General features: G+C 40.2%; 1 protein-coding gene across 1 annotated transcript; it reads left to right on the top strand.

The window, feature by feature from the left end:
- The first annotated feature begins 13,713 nt into the window (after positions 1-13,713).
- LOC135937436 (uncharacterized) lies at positions 13,714-18,157 on the top strand. The gene is made up of 8 exons (XM_065480587.1): positions 13,714-13,719; positions 14,420-14,510; positions 15,146-15,363; positions 15,418-15,858; positions 15,913-16,235; positions 16,372-16,507; positions 16,826-16,986; positions 17,459-18,157. Exons 1-8 carry the CDS (start codon positions 13,714-13,716, stop codon positions 18,060-18,062), a joined length of 1,980 nt encoding a protein of 659 aa, XP_065336659.1. The 3' UTR covers positions 18,063-18,157.
- The last annotated feature ends 7,008 nt before the right edge of the window (positions 18,158-25,165 follow it).

Here is a 25,165-nt window from a genome sequence, read left to right as displayed (position 1 = left end):
CCCAACGCGAGCCTGTAGACCCGAGGCCGGTCGACATCCATCAACAAATAGTTCGGTTTGATTTCTAAGAATTTTGCTTTTCCTTATTTTTCCTTTAAAAGCGTTTTTTGTCAAGCACACTTTATTCTCGCCCTGCAGCGCGTTCATTCAACTGACAAAAACCTTTGATGTCCCTCGAAACTGACCTTGCATCCCCCTAGCTGGCGGATGGAATGACCGTGTATTTAATGCTCAGCTTGTCTCGTAAATCTCTCTCTAACAGTTGACCACCCAAGATGTCTGGCAGTAAAAAAATCGGTCTTCTAAAATACGACCGTAGATCAAAACTTTGGAAGGCTCACCACTGCTCTGACGGAAATGCAAATTATTTCGCATTTATAACAACAAAGACGACAATAAATTAATTTCCAGAAAAAAATACACTGGTTTTGGGTGGCAAAGCGACTTATTTGACAAAATTTGGAAGAGAAATATTGAGTTACCCTTGTGCGTTGGTTGTGAAGCGGCAAGGCTGAGTCATCGCAGTCGCATTGTGTGAAAAGGTTATTGTTATAATTCTCTGGGATGCGAGATGGCAACTGCCGAGGCAGAGAAAATACGAACTGTGGAGGTTGCACAGCCACCCTAAAATATGAAAAATAGCGTGCTGCTGGCGGTAATAAGACACAATAGACGCCTCCTGGGCAATAAAATCGTGTAAACTGAACTCTTTTGGAAACAGAAGAAAATGTGCACCAGGTAAATTATTAATTGCTCAGGCTTGCACGTCCCCCAATACAGAGCGCGGATGAGAATGGTCACAAATTAAAATTTATTTTAAGACGAAGTCGGCTCGGGTAATCTTCAAAGGTTTCAACTTTCTAAAAATTGATAGAGCACTTCTAGGGAACATTTAATAAATATCCATTTTTTTTTGTAAAAATCTACTACGATTTGCCTCTTCCACGTTTTTAAAAATTCAGAAGAGATTTCCCGATGTTCGGAAATGTGTAGCACAGCTGCCTCAACACTTCAACTGTCAATTCTGTTTTTTTCGTCTGTTTTTTTTATCTTTGTGGTCTATTTCCTGCCTCTTCTTTACTTTCGCCACCCGCAATTAGTATGATTTTCCCATGAAAATTACTAACTTATTTAGCAGTTGATCTTGGTCACTTTCTAATCCCCTTTTAATATATTTATATTCCTAACGGGGCATTTTACATAATAATGAGTAGTCGTTTGAGTTGATCTTTTGAAAAATTCAATAAATTTTCCGCACCTGTCAACAAAAAATTAAAGTTGAGGACGAAACAAATTGCCAGCGAAAAGCTTCTTCCAAGCGAAGGGAGTTTTAATTAATTTTTCGAGCTTTAAGTGAGCCGGCTGCATTCACACACACATACACACAAATTTGTTAATTTTAGATTTATGCAATAAATTATTTAAAGGGCATCCTCTCGGCGCCGATAGCAAAAGTCGCAGCAGACGAGAAATCAACCCCTTTTACGAAGTCGGTGCGGAGGAGCAGAAAAAACACAGGCTCCACTTTTATGGCGCCGGCACGCAAGATAACTAGTGAAAAAAATAAAGCGGCTGCTTCGTTATTGACGTTGTGTGACTGCGTGCAAAAATAGCTCTCCAGTCTCCAGTGCTCGTGGCCAGTTTATTCTCACCAAAAGATATGCACATACATGTTAAAAAACAATTTGTAAAAACTAAAAACTAAAAATATGAAGCACAGTGAAAAATGGCACCATTCCTGGAAAAAACACCTCGCGAAAACTCTAGCCAGGAGGGCAGAGCCGGAATGGGCCTTGAAAGGAGGGGAATTAAGCTGCACTAGAAACACGCACTCACATACGCCTTACACTTGGAAGGAAACTGTGCCGCTGAACAGTCTTTCAATGCATTATTGTAAATGTCATTTTCTGATATCACAAAAGTAAAAATTCGACATGATAGTGATGTCTGAGTGACACTTTGTGTGCTACCTGGGTGGTCACACTGATGTCCGGACGGAAATGGGATGCAGCTGCAAATTCTTCTTGCCTAAGCACAACAATAGTAAATTAATTTTCAGAAAAAAAACATTCGCTTCCTCTGGGAAGATGACATGACAGTCGAGACACCCTCTGCGCGCTGCTGGTGAGTCTGCTTATTGTTAGCTGGCATTGAGGGTTAATCCATTGTATGAAAAAGGCCATTGTTGCACCCATTTGGGGAATCACGTAAATACTCAGGAATGTCGCGGCTCAATTAAAATATTTCACGCCTGTTTAAATTTTTTAAATCAGTGCAGACGAGATTCAACTGATGGAAAAAATTTTTCAATTAAGCCCAGTCAGTGAAATTTAAAACTGGCGCTTAATTTTTAACCGGGGTCCACCGAGCCTCCGCGGCCCACTACCACCGAAACCCCCCCGCTCCCCCGGCCGGTCAATATTTCGTCTGCAGACACCCGGTTTCGGCGTCGAAAACCCATTAATTTCGGTCAGGTACACGTTAGCTTTTAGAAAAGAATCGGTCCGCTCGGGGTTAATTTGAGCCTGAAACTTCACTCGGCCCATATTGAGCAGGAAAGTTAGGCCTCGCTCGCGCTGCATCGCTGCGCGCTTACTTTTTAGACACAATTCGAGAAAAAAAATGTAAGTGTGTGGGTATGCAACAAGCCTTAAAGAGTAGAAACTTATTTTTCGATATTTTTTATGATTTTTCCTTGGATTTTGAAATTATTTTAGCCAAAAGTAGGAATTGAATAACATGAGCATGTGTTGCCTTCAGTCTCAACACAGAAAAACCACGAAATAAAATTTTGGCAGCAACAGTGAAGATTTGGAAATATTGGGTGGAACTCCGGTTGGCCCACTTTGGCCGCGGCCCTGGAGCTCGGCGTTACAGGGATAGAAACGCGCGGCAGAGGGAATATTATGTTGCCTCAGTTGGACCCAGGGTTGCCAGGTGCAGTGTTAGCAACCCCCATGCCGTTTTTCCCGTATATTTTCATAATTTTGAATGCCAAAATATACTAATATAAATTTGTATTTCCTACTCTTTTCACCAAAATTTTGAAACATCATAATATTTAAAGGAGAAAGCTCAGGTTTTTAACATAAAAGCACCTGGCATCCATATCACTGGGCATGCGTACTGGCAGAAGAAGGAGTCTGTCAGGAAGGAGCGCAGGAGCGCAGCGCGGCTTTTAGTGCTTGTTTGGTCGCATCCCGTGCAACACGTTGTCTGTCTCTCCTGCTCCTGCAAGCGCTGCTCTACCTTCTCAAAATCATTAAAAATGGTAAGACCAATTTTCGAATCTCGTCCATTTTCACCTTGATTTCTGTCGCTTAACCGTTAATTCCTATCCAACTTTTCAAATGATTTCTTTCGACCTCAAATAATTATGCCGATTTTAAGTTAAAGTTCTCACGACCGGAAAGAAGGACTCATGAAAATTGGCTGCACAAGAGACTATCCTTAATTTTTTTCACACCAAAATCAAGAATCCGCTAAATCAGCAAAATTATAAATTTGTTAATTATTATTAATTTAATTCAAGGTATTTTTAATGTTTTGAAACATATTTGGCAATTTTTAACAACTAATGTCAACCATTTCTTAGTCAAAAACAGTCTAAAAAATATAAATATAATTTTTTTAATAAATCAGAACTAAAGCGTTTATCTGGAAAGCAAAACTGCTCCCGCTTCTGTCTTGTCCCGGCTTTGACCCGCCTCCCAAGATTTAATGACCACTCGCTCCCGGTCTGGTCCCGCGGTTCCCGATTTCCAAGGTTCGCGCTCGGAGACCCGGAATTTTAAATGGAACTCATAAAATACGGCAATTAAATGTCAATAAAATCTGGCGCGTGGAGCGGAATATTTTAAGCTTAACACGGGAAAATAAAAATGTGGAATTAATTAGTAAAAAATTTTTTGGCCACGATGACCACTCAGCACTCTTCCGGTTGGCGAATATTGTATGCAAACCGATTTTCATTAAGTTTATGCTAAAAGGCGAATTACGGCGGAGGAATGAAAATTCCGATTTTGCAATTGCGGACTTCAAAAATACGCGCGAGGGCGCCGCCAAGCCCCGGGGCTGTAAATTTTTATTTTGGCGATCGGATGAGCACGAGTGCGAACATGGATGTCTGAATCTCGATTTTCAGTGGTTTTGCAGATCCAAATTGATTTTATAAGGGTTTTCGTGCGCAGCAAAAGGAATTTATTTTGCAGGCCGAGACGAAAATGATTTATTTTTGGGAAAATTCGACCATCGTCGCAGCGTCGACTACGAACCCTCAATCAATAGGGCTCGCGAGGGGCTAAAACCCGGCATTTGACCTTTTTCAAGGTACCCCAACCTGAAACCCTATCAAGGGCCGAATTTTAATTATTTTTTCGGAAATTCTGGCAAAGTTCAAGACACACGGCAAACAGCTTTCAACCGCGAACGGGATTTTTCGATTTTTATGTGCCGCCGGGCTAGCAGGCACTCGCGGTGCAATGTTGGGGACGGGAAACTGCCAAGACAATCGATGCGAAGCGCAAAACGCTTGTCTGATAACATTTAGTTAGCTCCAGCTTCTCCCTGTTTTTAAAAAAAGCTAGTAACATTTGATCAAACAGTTTTGCCATCCGCAAAGGTTTATCTCGGGTTTTTTTAAGGTTTTGAGCCAAATAACACAGAAATTGAGAAATTATTCTTTTGAATTTCGTAATTTGATTTTTTTGATCCGCAAGTGCAACATAATGAAAATAAATCTGCTGCTGCATGAAGAAAATAACATAAAATGTTTAAAAAACGTGATCTATGTTTAATTAATTTTTTACATTTTTATTTTCTCAGGTGAAAAACAACAGCCTTTTAAGCCTGGCCATCAAAAGTGTGCTCGACAACATCGAGAGCTACGATAAGAACCTTGTGAATTCGACCATTGGTAAGTTGTCTCACTATAAAATCAAATTTTATACTGCCTCGCGCGTGCCTATGATGCCCTTTTAGCCATTGAAAACTCTCGAAATATAATTTTATTACGTCCTTTTATTTGGAAATTAGAGCGAAGGCAATGTTTTGCATTTCAGCTTTGTTTTTCCTGGTTTCCCCACAGAAATTTTCTAAAATGAAACGTTGAAACGTCCAATTTTCTCCAGGATTTTTTCCAGTAATCGTTTTCATTTCAAATTACTTAAATTTATATAGTTTAGATGTTTAGGGATGCATTTTTATCAGAAATAAACCAATTGGGGCATTTTTTAATTATTTGATTGGAAAATTATCATGAAAATCCTTAAAAGTTACAAAAACTCCTTTTCTCTGAAGTGAAATCAAATAGAAGAGTATTAAATAATTTAACTAATGACGATAATTTGATAAAAATGTTCATTTCGTCAATAAATTGAAAATATGAGTGTTTTTATTCTTTTTTTCGTGAAAGATAAAAAATCAAAACAAACACATCTCAGTGTATCATGGTGTTATGAAAATTTAAAACATATTTGGGCGTTTCATATCAATAAAAAATAGAGTCTCGTCTCGAAAACCTTAACAAAAACGAAAATTTTTTATTTTCAGGTCCTGTCAGGCGTGATTTGCTCGAGGAATCGTGGAATAATATCAAGAACCATTCTCACGAACACTGCAGCAACAACGATGAACACGTCAACAAGCTGTGGGCGAGTCTGCCGTTTTTAATCCACTCCAAACACTATGTCAGCTTTGACACCACAGACTTGATGCAAATGTGCCGCAACTGCCACCACCTTTGCTTGTCAAACTCGCGTTTTCAAGAGGTAATTATTATTGGTAAATTTCCAAAATATGAACTTAACGATATTTTGTTTCAGTTGGTCAGCTCTTTTGGCTCGAATATTCCGAATGTGCGGAGCTTGACCATTAATGGTCTGAGCCACTTCACGCTTGAGGAAAGAGAATGTGCTTCGATGATCGCACTGAAGAACTTGGAGGTCCTTCGCATCGAAGACGTTTCCGTGCGTTTGTCTGGAGTGGTGGCAATCACGCAGCAATGTGAGAAATTAGAAAAATTCAACGCGAACCATGTCTACTTGGACGAACCCTCATGCGAGACCTTCAGGGAGGACTTTTTGTTCGTGAACATCATCGCAAACAGTTTCCGGGAAATCGACCTGACCATGCAAAAAACGATGCCCATAAAAGAATTCCCGAACTGTGCAGCATTTCCGCGATACACCCTTTTGACTATCGACCCAAAGGAATTCGCAGATTTCGATTTGCTGCCAGGATTGGCACAAGTGACGGAACTCCGGGTAAGAAATCGCATCCTCTTTGAAAAACATAGTAAATTAATTGTAAAATTTTAGTTTTCGTCCCTTCAACTGGAAATCGTTGAAGATGAAGGGGTCGAATTTCCGACCTGTGCAGAACTGAGAATCGCCCGGATTGCTGTCTTCAGATCTGAACATCTGCTTGTGAGGCGTTTCTTGGAGACGAACGGCCTTGCTCTTCGAGAACTGACACTGGAAGGCATCAGCTTTTCGGACGAGGAGTTCACCCTTGGCGACATGTTCAGCCTCTGCCCAAACCTGAATTCATTAGAATTCATTGATTGTGATCTTTCCGGAGTTGATGCACCGATGGAGGCGTTGCCCAGACTCGACAAATTCAAGTGGAACTGGGAGATTCAGTAAGTTAAAATATTTTTTTTGTAGTTTAAATTTCACATTTTGCATGGCATATCGTAAAAATGTGGAACTAGCTATATGTGTTAAATATTCCGTCATTACGTCTAATTCTAATAATTATTCTTTCTTTTGTTTCAGTGTTCGGGATTTGATCGGAGACCCACATTTATGGGAAAGCCCTAAATCTTGTTTCGCTTTGGATTGTGGATCCGGTGAAGACACCGGAAGTGTCGCATACCAAATGCGGCAAAATCAGAAAAAGTTTGATTTAGTTGTAAAATCTTTTCCGATTCCACCACAAAAAGTTGAATATCTTTCAAGTAGGCTAAGCTTGTTCAAACATATCAGCAAAGCTTTATTGATGTGATAGCGATTCCTGTTGTTCTCCCCCTTGTGAAATAAATTGTGTCTGTATTTTATGTAAATAATAAAACTTTGCTTATTTATAATTTTACTTTTGGACTGATTATTACTTCATTACCTTTCCATGAGATTTGTGACTTGATATAATAAATTAATAAAGTACGGACAGGAATAAAAAGAGCAAAAAAATTATAACGTGCTGGGTACCTATACGGCCAACTTCAACAAGAATGGCGGCGCCTCGCTCAGCGCCACCAACGCCGGCTCGCAGACGGCCACTTTCGGCTCCGATGGCTCGTCTTCCATTTCTGCCTCTCACTCAGGAGCCAACAGCAACAACGGCCAGTCGGCGGCCAATGCAGGATCGCAGACGGCCACTTTTGGAGCCAAAACGGATCTTCGCAGGTTTGTGAAAATACAATTTTTTTGCAGAACTGATTTTTTTAAAAGAAAAAACTTGGGGTTATTGATTGCTATTAGTTATCGCGGTGGCCCATCTGAATTTTGGGTGAAAGTTTGCTATTTTAAACACTAAAAAAATTTTTAAATGTCTGGTGTTTTAATTTAACATGAATATTTTACTCGTTGTTTTTTAAATCAAAAAATTGATTTTAATATTAAAAGGATGTTTTAAGTGGGCTTTTTTTATCCAAATATCATAATTTACAAAAATTTATCATGCATTTCTAATCTTAACTAGGAGGATTTTATTCGCCCTAACTTCCATACAAAGGCGAATTATTATTTTCCAATCAAGCAATTTCTATGTATTTTGTTTAGAAAAATAGAAGGAAAATTTTAATTGGCTTTGAAATTGTTGGTGAAAGAAAAAAAAATTTGTCTCGACGTTTGCTTAAATCTTTAAGGGCCCTAGTAAACCAACAGCCCACCTGAAAATTTCAGGTATAACATCAAACCCCGGCTCCCAGTCTGCCAGTTTCGGCTCGAACGGCGGCGCCTCTTTGGCCGCAGGCACGGCCGGCGCCTCGGTGAACAACGGCCACGCCACCGCCAACGCGGGCACCCAGACGGCCACATTCGGCGCCAACGGCGGCGCCAGTCTCGGCGCCGGCTACGGCAGCGCGCAGGCCGGCGGCGGCCACTCGGCGGCCAACGCCGGCTCGCAAACGGCCACTTTCGGCGCCAACGGCGGCTCCTCGCAGGCCGGATCCTTCGGTGGGGCACAGGCCGGCGGCCACGCGGCGGCTACGCGGCCTCCGCCGACCACGACGACGACAACGCGGCGGCCGAAGAAGAAGCGGCCGACGCAGCGGCCGTTCGTGCTCAGCCCGGCGTGGATCCGCACTCCGCGGCCGCAGAAAACCGACAACGAGCAGCCCGTCCGGCGGCCACTCGGCTGGCTGCTCAACGGCGGGCCGCTCAACAACCTGCTCGGCCTCGGACACAGACGCAGACAACAGCAGCAGCAGCAGGCGGCCGAAACGCAGGAAATCTCTATTTGGTGATTGAATTTTTTTCTCTTAAATATTTTTAACGGGTCACAAAAAGGCAGTTTCGCCCTTTTTGTTAACACTTGCCGATTAATTCTTAAGCATTTTATTTGCTTCCCTGGGGAAGATGAATAATTTGTCTAACAAACCTTTCAGGAATAAATTAAATTATTTTATGCTTAAATAAAAGTAAATGTATAACGATGATCTTGTTGCGTTATTCTATCTGAAAACAAAATCTTTCCTCAAAACCCACTCTTCGATTAGCTAGGCAGAGCACTAGATGTAGTAGATCAAGTTTCTTCCTTCCTAAAACATTTTTCAGGATTCAATAAAATATATAACAGCCATTTATTGCAGGATTGGGATATATTGTAATGGGTTTTTGACGATTACATTTTTAGGAGTAAGTTTTGACGGCTCTACCAATCTCTTTTTCAATTACAAAATTCAAATTTCAAATCAGTAGTTAAAGCTGTAATTAATTTACATTGTATTAATTACTAAAAGCTATAAATGTTATAAATTATTAGTTTCTTCACTGCTTTAGAAAAGTTAGGTAGGAGTAAGGAAATCAAATTAAAATTCAATCCCAAGAAGTAATTTACGCAAAAGTTCGATATTCGTTTTTGATGTGATCATTCTGACTGTTTTTGGCAGTTTCAGGCTCCAAAAAGGAATTCCACTTCAATGAATATAAAATATTTTCATTAATCTTTTATTCAATAGTCTGATTTATCTTTGAAATAGTATTCTATTAAACAAAGTTGCAGAATTATGAGTAAAAAATAAGGAAATACCGCGAACCGCAATACCTGTAAAGGATTGGATCGCCGAAACTCGCTCGTCTTGATCCACAGAGACAGAGACGTCACCAGGGACTAACTTTATTATTATTTTTGTTTAACATGGCCTGTTTCCCTTTTATTTGAGAGAAATCGGGAATAAATTTCAATATTTTTCTTCTCAACCCTGTTCAGATGCTTGGGATTTAAAGTGATTGGTTTAAAGTAAAATACATTCTGTACTTTTATTCTATTTATTGGAATTTTAGATAATTTTCTGAGGATGCAAAGTGGATCTTGTTATTCTTTTCAAGCGGGCGGCATTTTCTGTCTGCTATACGTCGTGACATAGCACTCTTCGGCCTGATCTGCCCCAACGCGAGCCTGTAGACCCGAGGCCAGCCGACATCCATCAACAAGTAGTTCAGCTTGATTTCTAAGAATTTTGCTTTTTCTTATATTTCCTTTAAAAGCGTTTTTTTTGTCAAGCACACTTTATTCTCGCCCAGCAACGCGTTCTTTCAACTGACAAAAACCTTTGATGTCCCTCGAAACTGACCTTGCACCCCCTAGCTGGCGGATGGAATTGCCGTGTATTTAATGCTCAGCTTGTCTCGTAAATCTCTCACTGACAGTTGACCACCCAAGATGTCTGGCAGTAAAAAAATCGGTCATCTAAAATACGACCGTAGACCAAAACTTTGGAAGGCTCACCACTGCTCTGACGGAAATGCAAATTATTTCGCATTTATAACAACAAAGACGACAATAAATTAATTTCCAGAAAAAAATACACTGGTTTTTGGTGGCAAAGCGACTTATTTGACAAAATTTGGAGGAGAAATATCGAGGCACCCTTGTGCGTTGGTTGTGAAGCGGCAAGGCTGAGTCATCGCAGTCGCATTGTGTAAAAAGGTTATTGTTATAATTCTCTGGGATGCGAGATGGCAACTGCCGAGGCAGAGAAAATACGAACTGTGGAGGTTGCACAGTAACCCTAAAATATGAAAAATTGCGTGCTGCTGGCGGTGGTAAGACATAAAAGACGCCGCCTGGGCAATAAAATCGTGTAAACTGAACTCTTTTGGAAACTGAAGAAATAGTGCACCAGGTAAATTATTAATTGCTCAGGCTTGCACGTCCCCCAATACAGAGCGCGGATGAGAAGGGTCACAAATTAAAATTTATTTTAAGACGAAGTCGGCTCGGGTAATCTTCAAAGGTTTCAACTTTCTAAAAATTGATAGAGAATTTCTTGGGAACATTTAATAAATATCCATTTTTTTTTTTTGGAAAAATCTACAACGATTCGCCTCTTCCTCGTTTTTAAAAATTTAGAAGAGATTTCCCGATATTCAGAAATGTGTAGCACAGCTGCCTCAACACTTCAACTGTCAATTCTGTTTTTTTCGTCTGTTTTTTTTATCTTTGTGGTCTATTTCCTGCCTCTTCTTTACTTTCGCCACCCGCAATTAGTATGATTTTCCCATGAAAATTACTAACTTATTTAGCAGTTGATCTTGGTCACTTTCTAATCCCCTTTTAATATATTTATATTCCTAACGGGGCATTTTACAAAATAATGAGTAGTCGTTTGAGTTGATCTTTTGAAAAATTCAATAAATTTTCCGCACCTGTCAACAAAAAATTAAAGTTGAGGACGAAACAAATTGCCAGCGAAAAGCTTCTTCCAAGCGAAGGGAGTTTTCATTAATTTTTCGAGCTTCAAGTGAGCCGGCTGCATTCACACACACAAATTTGTTAATTTTAGATTTATGCAATAAATTATTTAAAGGGCATCCTCTCGGTACCGATAACAAAAGTCGCAGCAGACGAGAAATCAACCTCTTTTACGAAGTCGGTGCGGAGGAGCAGAAAAAACACAGGCTCCACTTTTATGGCGCCGGCACGCAAGATAACTATTGAAAATAAAGCGGCTGCTTCGTTATTGACGATGTGTGACTGCGTGCAAAAATAGTTTTCCAGTCTCCAGTGCTCGTGGCCAGTTTATTCTCACCAAAAGATATGCACATACATGTTAAAAAACAATTTGTTAAAACTAAAAATATAAAGCACAGTGAGAAAAGGCACCATTCCTGGAAAAAACACCTCGCGAAAACTCTACCCGGGAGGGCAGAGCCGGAATGGGCCTTGAAAGGAGGGGAATTAAGCTGCACTAGAAACACGCACTCACATACGCCTTACACTTGGAAGGAAACTGTGCCGCTGAACAGTCTTTCAATGCATTATTGTAAATGTCATTTTCTGATATCACAAAAGTAAAATTTTGACATGATAGTGATGTCTGAGTGACACTTTGTGTGCTACCTGGGTGGTCACACTGATGTCCGGACGGAAATGGGATGCAGCTGCAAATTCTTCTTGCCTAAGCACAACAATAGTAAATTAATTTTCAGAAAAAAAACATTCGCTTCCTCTGGGAAGATGACATGACAGTCGAGACACCCTCTGCGCGCTGCTGGTGAGTCAGCTTATTGTTAGCTGGCATTGAGGGTTAATCCATTGTATGAAAAAGGCCATTGTTGCACCCATTTGGGGAATCACGTAAATACTCAGGAATGTCGCGGCTCAATTAAAATATTTCACGCCTGTTTAAATTTTTTAAATCAGTGCAGACGAGATTCAACTGATGGAAAAAATTTTTCAATTAAGCCCAGTCAGTGAAATTTAAAACTGGCGCTTAATTTTTAACCGGGGTCCACCGAGCCTCCGCGGCCCACTACCACCGAAACCCCCCCGCTCCCCCGGCCGGTCAATATTTCGTCTGCAGACACCCGGTTTCGGCGTCGAAAACCCATTAATTTCGGTCAGGTACACGTTAGCTTTTAGAAAAGAATCGGTCCGCTCGGGGTTAATTTGAGCCTGAAACTTCACTCGGCCCATATTGAGCAGGAAAGTTAGGCCTCGCTCGCGCTGCATCGCTGCGCGCTTACTTTTTAGACACAATTCGAGAAAAAAAATGTAAGTGTGTGGGTATGCAACAAGCCTTAAAGAGTAGAAACTTATTTTTCGATATTTTTTATGATTTTTCCTTGGATTTTGAAATTATTTTAGCCAAAAGTAGGAATTGAATAACATGAGCATGTGTTGCCTTCAGTCTCAACACAGAAAAACCACGAAATAAAATTTTGGCAGCAACAGTGAAGATTTGGAAATATTGGGTGGAACTCCGGTTGGCCCACTTTGGCCGCGGCCCTGGAGCTCGGCGTTACAGGGATAGAAACGCGCGGCAGAGGGAATATTATGTTGCCTCAGTTGGACCCAGGGTTGCCAGGTGCAGTGTTAGCAACCCCCATGCCGTTTTTCCCGTATATTTTCATAATTTTGAATGCCAAAATATACTAATATAAATTTGTATTTCCTACTCTTTTCACCAAAATTTTGAAACATCATAATATTTAAAGGAGAAAGCTCAGGTTTTTAACATAAAAGCACCTGGCATCCATATCACTGAGCATGCGTACTGGCAGAAGAAGGAGTCTGTCAGGAAGGAGCGCAGGAGCGCAGCGCGGCTTTTAGTGCTTGTTTGGTCGCATCCCGTGCAACACGTTGTCTGTCTCTCCTGCTCCTGCAAGCGCTGCTCTACCTTCTCAAAATCATTAAAAATGGTAAGACCAATTTTCGAATCTCGTCCATTTTCACCTTGATTTCTGTCGCTTAACCGTTAATTCCTATCCAACTTTTCAAATGATTTCTTTCGACCTCAAATAATTATGCCGATTTTAAGTTAAAGTTCTCACGACCGGAAAGAAGGACTCATGAAAATTGGCTGCACAAGAGACTATCCTTAATTTTTTTCACACCAAAATCAAGAATCCGCTAAATCAGCAAAATTATAAATTTGTTAATTATTATTAATTTAATTCAAGGTATTTTTAATGTTTTGAAACATATTTGGCAATTTTTAACAACTAATGTCAACCATTTCTTAGTCAAAAACAGTCTAAAAAATATAAATATAATTTTTTTAATAAATCAGAACTAAAGCGTTTATCTGGAATGTAAAACTGCTCCCGCTTCTGTCTTGTCCCGGCTTTGACCCGCCTCCCAAGATTTAATGACCACTCGCTCCCGGTCTGGTCCCGCGGTTCCCGATTTCCAAGGTTCGCGCTCGGAGACCCGGAATTTTAAATGGAACTCATAAAATACGGCAATTAAATGTCAATAAAATCTGGCGCGTGGAGCGGAATATTTTAAGCTTAACACGGGAAAATAAAAATGTGGAATTAATTAGTAAAAAATTTTTTGGCCACGATGACCACTCAGCACTCTTCCGGTTGGCGAATATTGTATGCAAACCGATTTTCATTAAGTTTATGCTAAAAGGCGAATTACGGCGGAGGAATGAAAATTCCGATTTTGCAATTGCGGACTTCAAAAATACGCGCGAGGGCGCCGCCAAGCCCCGGGGCTGTAAATTTTTATTTTGGCGATCGGATGAGCACGAGTGCGAACATGGATGTCTGAATCTCGATTTTCAGTGGTTTTGCAGATCCAAATTGATTTTATAAGGGTTTTCGTGCGCAGCAAAAGGAATTTATTTTGCAGGCCGAGACGAAAATGATTTATTTTTGGGAAAATTCGACCATCGTCGCAGCGTCGACTACGAACCCTCAATCAATAGGGCTCGCGAGGGGCTAAAACCCGGCATTTGACCTTTTTCAAGGTACCCCAACCTGAAACCCTATCAAGGGCCGAATTTTAATTATTTTTTCGGAAATTCTGGCAAAGTTCAAGACACACGGCAAACAGCTTTCAACCGCGAACGGGATTTTTCGATTTTTATGTGCCGCCGGGCTAGCAGGCACTCGCGGTGCAATGTTGGGGACGGGAAACTGCCAAGACAATCGATGCGAAGCGCAAAACGCTTGTCTGATAACATTTAGTTAGCTCCAGCTTCTCCCTGTTTTTAAAAAAAGCTAGTAACATTTGATCAAACAGTTTTGCCATCCGCAAAGGTTTATCTCGGGTTTTTTTAAGGTTTTGAGCCAAATAACACAGAAATTGAGAAATTATTCTTTTGAATTTCGTAATTTGATTTTTTTGATCCGCAAGTGCAACATAATGAAAATAAATCTGCTGCTGCATGAAGAAAATAACATAAAATGTTTAAAAAACGTGATCTATGTTTAATTAATTTTTTACATTTTTATTTTCTCAGGTGAAAAACAACAGCCTTTTAAGCCTGGCCATCAAAAGTGTGCTCGACAACATCGAGAGCTACGATAAGAACCTTGTGAATTCGACCATTGGTAAGTTGTCTCACTATAAAATCAAATTTTATACTGCCTCGCGCGTGCCTATGATGCCCTTTTAGCCATTGAAAACTCTCGAAATATAATTTTATTACGTCCTTTTATTTGGAAATTAGAGCGAAGGCAATGTTTTGCATTTCAGCTTTGTTTTTCCTGGTTTCCCCACAGAAATTTTCTAAAATGAAACGTTGAAACGTCCAATTTTCTCCAGGATTTTTTCCAGTAATCGTTTTCATTTCAAATTACTTAAATTTATATAGTTTAGATGTTTAGGGATGCATTTTTATCAGAAATAAACCAATTGGGGCATTTTTTAATTATTTGATTGGAAAATTATCATGAAAATCCTTAAAAGTTACAAAAACTCCTTTTCTCTGAAGTGAAATCAAATAGAAGAGTATTAAATAATTTAACTAATGACGATAATTTGATAAAAATGTTCATTTCGTCAATAAATTGAAAATATGAGTGTTTTTATTCTTTTTTTCGTGAAAGATAAAAAATCAAAACAAACACATCTCAGTGTATCATGGTGTTATGAAAATTTAAAACATATTTGGGCGTTTCATATCAATAAAAAATAGAGTCTCGTCTCGAAAACCTTAACAAAAACGAAAATTTTTTATTTTCAGGTCCTGTCAGGCGTGATTTGCTCGAGGAATCGTGGAATAATATCAAGAACCATTCTCACGAACACTGCAGCAACAACGATGAACACGTCAACAAGCTGTGGGCGAGTCTGCCGTTTTTAATCCACTCCAAACACTATGTCAGCTTTGACACCACAGACTTGATGCAAATGTGCCGCAACTGCCACCACCTTTGCTTGTCAAACTCGCGTTTTCAAGAGGTAATTATTATTGGTAAATTTCCAAAATATGAACTTAACGATATTTTGTTTCAGTTGGTCAGCTCTTTTGGCTCGAATATTCCGAATGTGCGGAGCTTGACCATTAATGGTCTGAGCCACTTCACGCTTGAGGAAAGAGAATGTGCTTCGATGATCGCACTGAAGAACTTGGAGGTCCTTCGCATCGAAGACGTTTCCGTGCGTTTGTCTGGAGTGGTGGCAATCACGCAGCAATGTGAGAAATTAGAAAAATTCAACGCGAACCATGTCTACTTGGACGAACCCTCATGCGAGACCTTCAGGGAGGACTTTTTGTTCGTGAACATCATCGCAAACAGTTTCCGGGAAATCGACCTGACCATGCAAAAAACGATGCCCATAAAAGAATTCCCGAACTGTGCAGCATTTCCGCGATACACCCTTTTGACTATCGACCCAAAGGAATTCGCAGATTTCGATTTGCTGCCAGGATTGGCACAAGTGACGGAACTCCGGGTAAGAAATCGCATCCTCTTTGAAAAACATAGTAAATTAATTGTAAAATTTTAGTTTTCGTCCCTTCAACTGGAAATCGTTGAAGATGAAGGGGTCGAATTTCCGACCTGTGCAGAACTGAGAATCGCCCGGATTGCTGTCTTCAGATCTGAACATCTGCTTGTGAGGCGTTTCTTGGAGACGAACGGCCTTGCTCTTCGAGAACTGACACTGGAAGGCATCAGCTTTTCGGACGAGGAGTTCACCCTTGGCGACATGTTCAGCCTCTGCCCAAACCTGAATTCATTAGAATTCATTGATTGTGATCTTTCCGGAGTTGATGCACCGATGGAGGCGTTGCCCAGACTCGACAAATTCAAGTGGAACTGGGAGATTCAGTAAGTTAAAATATTTTTTTTGTAGTTTAAATTTCACATTTTGCATGGCATATCGTAAAAATGTGGAACTAGCTATATGTGTTAAATATTCCGTCATTACGTCTAATTCTAATAATTATTCTTTCTTTTGTTTCAGTGTTCGGGATTTGATCGGAGACCCACATTTATGGGAAAGCCCTAAATCTTGTTTCGCTTTGGATTGTGGATCCGGTGAAGACACCGGAAGTGTCGCATACCAAATGCGGCAAAATCAGAAAAAGTTTGATTTAGTTGTAAAATCTTTTCCGATTCCACCACAAAAAGTTGAATATCTTTCAAGTAGGCTAAGCTTGTTCAAACATATCAGCAAAGCTTTATTGATGTGATAGCGATTCCTGTTGTTCTCCCCCTTGTGAAATAAATTGTGTCTGTATTTTATGTAAATAATAAAACTTTGCTTATTTATAATTTTACTTTTGGACTGATTATTACTTCATTACCTTTCCATGAGATTTGTGACTTGATATAATAAATTAATAAAGTACGGACAGGAATAAAAAGAGCAAAAAAATTATAACGTGCTGGGTACCTATACGGCCAACTTCAACAAGAATGGCGGCGCCTCGCTCAGCGCCACCAACGCCGGCTCGCAGACGGCCACTTTCGGCTCCGATGGCTCGTCTTCCATTTCTGCCTCTCACTCAGGAGCCAACAGCAACAACGGCCAGTCGGCGGCCAATGCAGGATCGCAGACGGCCACTTTTGGAGCCAAAACGGATCTTCGCAGGTTTGTGAAAATACAATTTTTTTGCAGAACTGATTTTTTTAAAAGAAAAAACTTGGGGTTATTGATTGCTATTAGTTATCGCGGTGGCCCATCTGAATTTTGGGTGAAAGTTTGCTATTTTAAACACTAAAAAAATTTTTAAATGTCTGGTGTTTTAATTTAACATGAATATTTTACTCGTTGTTTTTTAAATCAAAAAATTGATTTTAATATTAAAAGGATGTTTTAAGTGGGCTTTTTTTATCCAAATATCATAATTTACAAAAATTTATCATGCATTTCTAATCTTAACTAGGAGGATTTTATTCGCCCTAACTTCCATACAAAGGCGAATTATTATTTTCCAATCAAGCAATTTCTATGTATTTTGTTTAGAAAAATAGAAGGAAAATTTTAATTGGCTTTGAAATTGTTGGTGAAAGAAAAAAAAATTTGTCTCGACGTTTGCTTAAATCTTTAAGGGCCCTAGTAAACCAACAGCCCACCTGAAAATTTCAGGTATAACATCAAACCCCGGCTCCCAGTCTGCCAGTTTCGGCTCGAACGGCGGCGCCTCTTTGGCCGCAGGCACGGCCGGCGCCTCGGTGAACAACGGCCACGCCACCGCCAACGCGGGCACCCAGACGGCCACATTCGGCGCCAACGGCGGCGCCAGTCTCGGCGCCGGCTACGGCAGCGCGCAGGCCGGCGGCGGCCACTCGGCGGCCAACGCCGGCTCGCAAACGGCCACTTTCGGCGCCAACGGCGGCTCCTCGCAGGCCGGATCCTTCGGTGGGGCACAGGCCGGCGGCCACGCGGCGGCTACGCGGCCTCCGCCGACCACGACGACGACAACGCGGCGGCCGAAGAAGAAGCGGCCGACGCAGCGGCCGTTCGTGCTCAGCCCGGCGTGGATCCGCACTCCGCGGCCGCAGAAAACCGACAACGAGCAGCCCGTCCGGCGGCCACTCGGCTGGCTGCTCAACGGCGGGCCGCTCAACAACCTGCTCGGCCTCGGACACAGACGCAGACAACAGCAGCAGCAGCAGGCGGCCGAAACGCAGGAAATCTCTATTTGGTGATTGAATTTTTTTCTCTTAAATATTTTTAACGGGTCACAAAAAGGCAGTTTCGCCCTTTTTGTTAACACTTGCCGATTAATTCTTAAGCATTTTATTTGCTTCCCTGGGGAAGATGAATAATTTGTCTAACAAACCTTTCAGGAATAAATTAAATTATTTTATGCTTAAATAAAAGTAAATGTATAACGATGATCTTGTTGCGTTATTCTATCTGAAAACAAAATCTTTCCTCAAAACCCACTCTTCGATTAGCTAGGCAGAGCACTAGATGTAGTAGATCAAGTTTCTTCCTTCCTAAAACATTTTTCAGGATTCAATAAAATATATAACAGCCATTTATTGCAGGATTGGGATATATTGTAATGGGTTTTTGACGATTACATTTTTAGGAGTAAGTTTTGACGGCTCTACCAATCTCTTTTTCAATTACAAAATTCAAATTTCAAATCAGTAGTTAAAGCTGTAATTAATTTACATTGTATTAATTACTAAAAGCTATAAATGTTATAAATTATTAGTTTCTTCACTGCTTTAGAAAAGTTAGGTAGGAGTAAGGAAATCAAATTAAAATTCAATCCCAAGAAGTAATTTACGCAAAAGTTCGATATTCGTTTTTGATGTGATCATTCTGACTGTTTTTGGCAGTTTCAGGCTCCAAAAAGGAATTCCACTTCAATGAATATAAAATATTTTCATTAATCTTTTATTCAATAGTCTGATTTATCTTTGAAATAGTATTCTATTAAACAAAGTTGCAGAATTATGAGTAAAAAATAAGGAAATACCGCGAACCGCAATACCTGTAAAGGATTGGATCGCCGAAACTCGCTCGTCTTGATCCACAGAGACAGAGACGTCACCAGGGACTAACTTTATTATTATTTTTGTTTAACATGGCCTGTTTCCCTTTTATTTGAGAGAAATCGGGAATAAATTTCAATATTTTTCTTCTCAACCCTGTTCAGATGCTTGGGATTTAAAGTGATTGGTTTAAAGTAAAATACATTCTGTACTTTTATTCTATTTATTGGAATTTTAGATAATTTTCTGAGGATGCAAAGTGGATCTTGTTATTCTTTTCAAGCGGGCGGCATTTTCTGTCTGCTATACGTCGTGACATAGCACTCTTCGGCCTGATCTGCCCCAACGCGAGCCTGTAGACCCGAGGCCAGCCGACATCCATCAACAAGTAGTTCAGCTTGATTTCTAAGAATTTTGCTTTTTCTTATATTTCCTTTAAAAGCGTTTTTTTTGTCAAGCACACTTTATTCTCGCCCAGCAACGCGTTCTTTCAACTGACAAAAACCTTTGATGTCCCTCGAAACTGACCTTGCACCCCCTAGCTGGCGGATGGAATTGCCGTGTATTTAATGCTCAGCTTGTCTCGTAAATCTCTCACTGACAGTTGACCACCCAAGATGTCGGTAAAAAAATCGGTCTTCTAAAATACGACCGTAGATCAAAACTTTGGAAGGCTCACCACTGCTCTGACGGAAATGCAAATTATTTCGCATTTATAACAACAAAGACGACAATAAATTAATTTCCAGAAAAAAATACACTGGTTTTTGGTGGCAAAGCGACTTATTTGACAAAATTTGGAGGAGAAATATCGAGGCACCCTTGTGCGTTGGTTGTGAAGCGGCAAGGCTGAGTCATCGCAGTCGCATTGTGTAAAAAGGTTATTGTTATAATTCTCTGGGATGCGAGATGGCAACTGCCGAGGCAGAGAAAATACGAACTGTGGAGGTTGCACAGTAACCCTAAAATATGAAAAATTGCGTGCTGCTGGCGGTGGTAAGACATAAAAGACGCCGCCTGGGCAATAAAATCGTGTAAACTGAACTCTTTTGGAAACTGAAGAAATAGTGCACCAGGTAAATTATTAATTGCTCAGGCTTGCACGTCCCCCAATACAGAGCGCGGATGAGAAGGGTCACAAATTAAAATTTATTTTAAGACGAAGTCGGCTCGGGTAATCTTCAAAGGTTTCAACTTTCTAAAAATTGATAGAGAATTTCTTGGGAACATTTAATAAATATCCATTTTTTTTTTTTGGAAAAATCTACAACGATTCGCCTCTTCCTCGTTTTTAAAAATTTAGAAGAGATTTCCCGATATTCAGAAATGTGTAGCACAGCTGCCTCAACACTTCAACTGTCAATTCTGTTTTTTTCGTCTGTTTTTTTTATCTTTGTGGTCTATTTCCTGCCTCTTCTTTACTTTCGCCACCCGCAATTAGTATGATTTTCCCATGAAAATTACTAACTTATTTAGCAGTTGATCTTGGTCACTTTCTAATCCCCTTTTAATATATTTATATTCCTAACGGGGCATTTTACAAAATAATGAGTAGTCGTTTGAGTTGATCTTTTGAAAAATTCAATAAATTTTCCGCACCTGTCAACAAAAAATTAAAGTTGAGGACGAAACAAATTGCCAGCGAAAAGCTTCTTCCAAGCGAAGGGAGTTTTCATTAATTTTTCGAGCTTCAAGTGAGCCGGCTGCATTCACACACACAAATTTGTTAATTTTAGATTTATGCAATAAATTATTTAAAGGGCATCCTCTCGGTACCGATAACAAAAGTCGCAGCAGACGAGAAATCAACCTCTTTTACGAAGTCGGTGCGGAGGAGCAGAAAAAACACAGGCTCCACTTTTATGGCGCCGGCACGCAAGATAACTATTGAAAAAAATAAAGCGGCTGCTTCGTTATTGACGATGTGTGACTGCGTGCAAAAATAGTTTTCCAGTCTCCAGTGCTCGTGGCCAGTTTATTCTCACCAAAAGATATGCACATACATGTTAAAAAACAATTTGTTAAAACTAAAAATATAAAGCACAGTGAGAAAAGGCACCATTCCTGGAAAAAACACCTCGCGAAAACTCTACCCGGGAGGGCAGAGCCGGAATGGGCCTTGAAAGGAGGGGAATTAAGCTGCACTAGAAACACGCACTCACATACGCCTTACACTTGGAAGGAAACTGTGCCGCTGAACAGTCTTTCAATGCATTATTGTAAATGTCATTTTCTGATATCACAAAAGTAAAATTTTGACATGATAGTGATGTCTGAGTGACACTTTGTGTGCTACCTGGGTGGTCACACTGATGTCCGGACGGAAATGGGATGCAGCTGCAAATTCTTCTTGCCTAAGCACAACAATAGTAAATTATTTTCCAGAAAAAAAACATTCGCTTCCTCTGGGAAGATGACATGACAGTCGAGACACCCTCTGCGCGCTGCTGGTGAGTCAGCTTATTGTTAGCTGGCATTGAGGGTTAATCCATTGTATGAAAAGGCCATTGTTGCACCCATTTGGGGAATCACGTAAATACTCAGGAATGTCGCGGCTCAATTAAAATATTTGATGCCCGTTTAAAAATTTTAAATCAGATCAGACGAGATTAAGCTGACGAAGAAAAATTTTTATTTAGGCTCAGTGAAATTTTAAGCTGGCGCTAAATTTTTAACCGGGGTCCACCGAGCCTCCACAGCCCACTACCATTGACCCCCCCTCCCCCGGCCGGTCAACATTTCGTCGGCAGAAATCCGGTTTCGGCGTCGAAAAACCATTAATTTCGGCCAGGTACATGTTTGCTTTTAAAAAAGAATCGGTCCGCTCGGGGTTAATTTGAGCCTGAAACTTCACTCGGCTCATATTGAGCAGGAAAGTTAGGCCTCGCTCGCGCTGCGCGGCTGCGCGCTTACTTTTTAGACACAATTCGAGAAAAAAATGTAAGTGTGTGGGTATGCAAACAAGCCTTAAAGAGTAGAAACTTTATTTTTCGATATTTTTTATGATTTTTCGTTGGATTTTGAAATTATTTTAGCCAAAACAAAGAATTGAATAAAATGAATTTGGGTTGCCTTCAGCCCGAGTCCCAAAAAAACCACTAAATAAAATTTTAGCCGCGACAGCCACAAACGCGGGCTGCATGATAGTGAAGATTTGGAAATATTGGGCGGTCCGGGCACTCCGCGTGGCCCACTTTGGCCGCGGCCCTGGAGCTCGGCGTTAGAGGGATAGAAACGCGCGGCAGAGGGAATATTATGTTGCCTCAGTTGGACCCAGGGTTGCCAGTTGCAGTGTTTGCAGCCCCCATGCCGTTTTTCCCGTATATTTTCATAATTTTGAATGCCAATGTACTAATATAAATTTGTATTTCGTACTCTTTTCACCAAAATGTTGAAACATCATAATATTTAAAGGAGAAAGCTCAGGTTTTTAACATAAAAGCACCTGGCATCCATATCACTGGGCATGCGTACTGGCAGAAGAAGGAGTCTATGGAGGAGAGCAGGAGAACATCGCGGCTTTTAATGCTTGTTTGGTCGTCTCCCGTGCAACACGTTGTCTGTCTCTCCTGCTCCTGCAAGCGCTGCTCTACCTTCTCAAAATCATTAAAAATGGTAAGACCAATTTTCGAATCTCGTCCATTTTCGCCTTGATTTCTGTCGCTTAACCGTTAATTCCTATCCAACTTTCGAAATGAATTCTTTTGGGCTCAAATAGTTATGCCGATTTGAAATTAAAATTCTCACGACCGGAAAAAATGACTCATTAAAATTGGTTGCACAAGAGACTATTCTTAATTTTTTGTCACACCAAAATCAAGAATCCGCTAAATCAGCAAAATTATAAATTTGTTAATTATTATGAATTGTATTCAAGGTATTTTTTAGGTTTTGAGACATATTTGGCAATTTTTAACAACTAACGTCAACCATTTCTTAGTCAAAAAAGTCTAAAACATATAAATATTATTTTTTAACAAATCAGAACTAAATCGTTCATCGGGGTTTCAAGGGTGAACAACCGGAAACGCGGAATTTTAAAATGGAATTCATAAAATACGGCAATTTAATGTCAATAAAATCTGGCGTGCGACGCGAAATGATTTTAAGCTGAACATGGCATATTCAAAATCTGGTTTTAATTAGAAAAATTGTTTTCGGCCGCGATGACCACTCTGCACTCTTCCGGTTGGCGAATATTGTATGCAAACCGATTTTCATTAAGTTTATGCTAAAAGGCGAATTACGGCGGAGGATTGAAAATTTGGATTTTGCAATTGCGGACTTCAAAAATACGCGCGAGGGCGCCGCCAATCCCCGGGGCTGTAAATTTTTATTTTGGCGATCGGAAGAGCACGAGTGCGAACATGGATGTCTGAATCTCGATTTTCAGCGGTTTTGCAATGCCAAAATAGATTTTATAAGGGTTTTTGTGTGTGCGCCGTGAGCACAGCAAAAGGAATTTATTTTGCAGGCCGAGACGAAAATGGATTTATTTTTTGGGAAAATTCTACCGTTCGTCGCAGCGTCAACCACGACCCCTTCAATCGACAGGGCTCTTGAGGGGCTAAAACCCGGCATGCCCATTTGACCTTTTTCAAGGTACCCCAACCTGATTGTGAGATCGCTTCCCAGGCCGAATTTAATTTCTTTTCCAGCGTTTGTGAGCATGTTTGACGGTGTCGCTGCTTACTCTCCGCCCTTCAAACCTCCAATCTTCCTCAGGTTGCGCATCCTGAGCACTTTAACTACAGGGTTTTTACGCTGGTACCGCTTCTCTTCGGTTATTGATCATTTAAGCACGGGTTTTGATTTCGCGAAGCGGTGCAACATGCACAACAGGGGCATTTATTGCTTTTGGCCAGTTGGCAGATGCTTTTAAATGATTTTTTTTGCCAAAATTCGACCGTTCGTCGCAGAATAAACCACGAACGACAGTGCTCGCGAATGGCTTTTAACTGACGCATCAAACCGACCTTTTTCAAGGAACCCCAACCTGAAACCCTTTCAAGGGCCGAATTTTAATTATTTTTTCGGAAATTCTGGCAAAGTTCAAGACACACGGCGAACAGCTTTCAACCGCGAGCGGGATTTTTCGATTTTTATGTGCCGCCGACGCTGGCAGGCACTCGCGGTGCAATGTTGGGGACGGGAAACTGCCAAGACAATCGATGCGAAGCGCAAAACGCTTGTCTGATAATATTTAGTTAGCTCCAGCTTCTCCCTGTTTTTAATAAAATCTAGTAACATGTGATCGAACAGTTTTGCAATCCGCGAAGGTTTATCTCTGGATTTGTAAGATTATATCAACCAAATTTCACAGGCAAGGGGTGAAATTATTCTTTTAAATATTTTAATTTGATTTATTTGATCCGCAAGTGCAAAACAATGAAAATAAATCTGCTGCTGCATGAAGAAAATAACATAAAATGTTTAAAAAACGTGATCTATGTTTAAATAATTTTTTACATTCTTATTTTCTCAGGTGAAAAGCAACAGCCTTTTAAGCCTAGCCGTCAAAAGTGTGCTCGACAACGTCGAGAGCTACGATAAGAACCTTGTGAATTCGACCATTGGTAAGTTGTCTCACTTAATCAAATTTTATACTGCCACGCGCGTGCCTGATGCCCTTTTAGACAATGAAAACTCTCTAAATATAATTTTATTATGTTCATTTATTTGGAAATTAGAGCGAAGGCAATGTTTTGCATTTCAGTTTTGTTTTTCCTGGTTTCCCCACAGAAATTTTCTAAAATGAAACGTTGAAACGTCCAATTTTCTCCAGGAATTTTCCCACCAATCGTATTCATTTCAAATTTTTTAACTTTACCAAGTTGAGATGTTCAGGGATGCATTTTTATCAGAAATAAACCAATTAGGGCATTTTTCGATTATTTGATTGGAAAATTTATAATGAAAACCCTTAAAAGTTATATTAAATCCATATTTCTGAAGAGAAATCAAATTAAATAATTTAATTAATGACGATAATTTGACAAAAATGTTCATTTCGTCACTAAATATAAAATATGAGTGTTTTTACTCTTTTTTTGTGAAAGATAAAAAATCCAAACAAACACATACTACTAGTGTATCATGGTGTTATGAAAATATAAAACATATTTGGGCGTTTCATGTCATTAAAAAAATAGTGTCTCTTCTCGAAAACCTTAACAAAAACGAAAATTGTTTATTTTCAGGTCCTTTCAGGCGTGATTTGCTCCAGGAATCGTGGAATACTATCAAGAACCATTCTCACGAAGACTGCAGCAACAAAGATGATCGCATCAACAAACTGTGGG

This window comes from Cloeon dipterum, chromosome 2 (genome assembly GCF_949628265.1).
Source record: "Cloeon dipterum chromosome 2, ieCloDipt1.1, whole genome shotgun sequence".
Classification (NCBI taxonomy): Eukaryota; Metazoa; Arthropoda; class Insecta; order Ephemeroptera; family Baetidae; genus Cloeon; species Cloeon dipterum.
The sequence above is the reverse complement of the archived record's forward strand: the minus strand, read 5'-3'. Positions and strand labels throughout refer to the sequence as shown.

What these genes read in the sequence shown, in the direction of transcription:
- LOC135937436 (XM_065480587.1), top strand. An exon ending in AGAAAAAGTTTGATTTAGTT is followed by an intron (nt 16,508 to 16,825) that starts GTAAAATCTTTT and finishes AACTTCAACAAG; the next exon opens with AATGGCGGCGCCTCGCTCAG. An exon ending in ACGGCCACTTTTGGAGCCAA is followed by an intron (nt 16,987 to 17,458) that starts AACGGATCTTCG and finishes TGCTTAAATCTT; the next exon opens with TAAGGGCCCTAGTAAACCAA.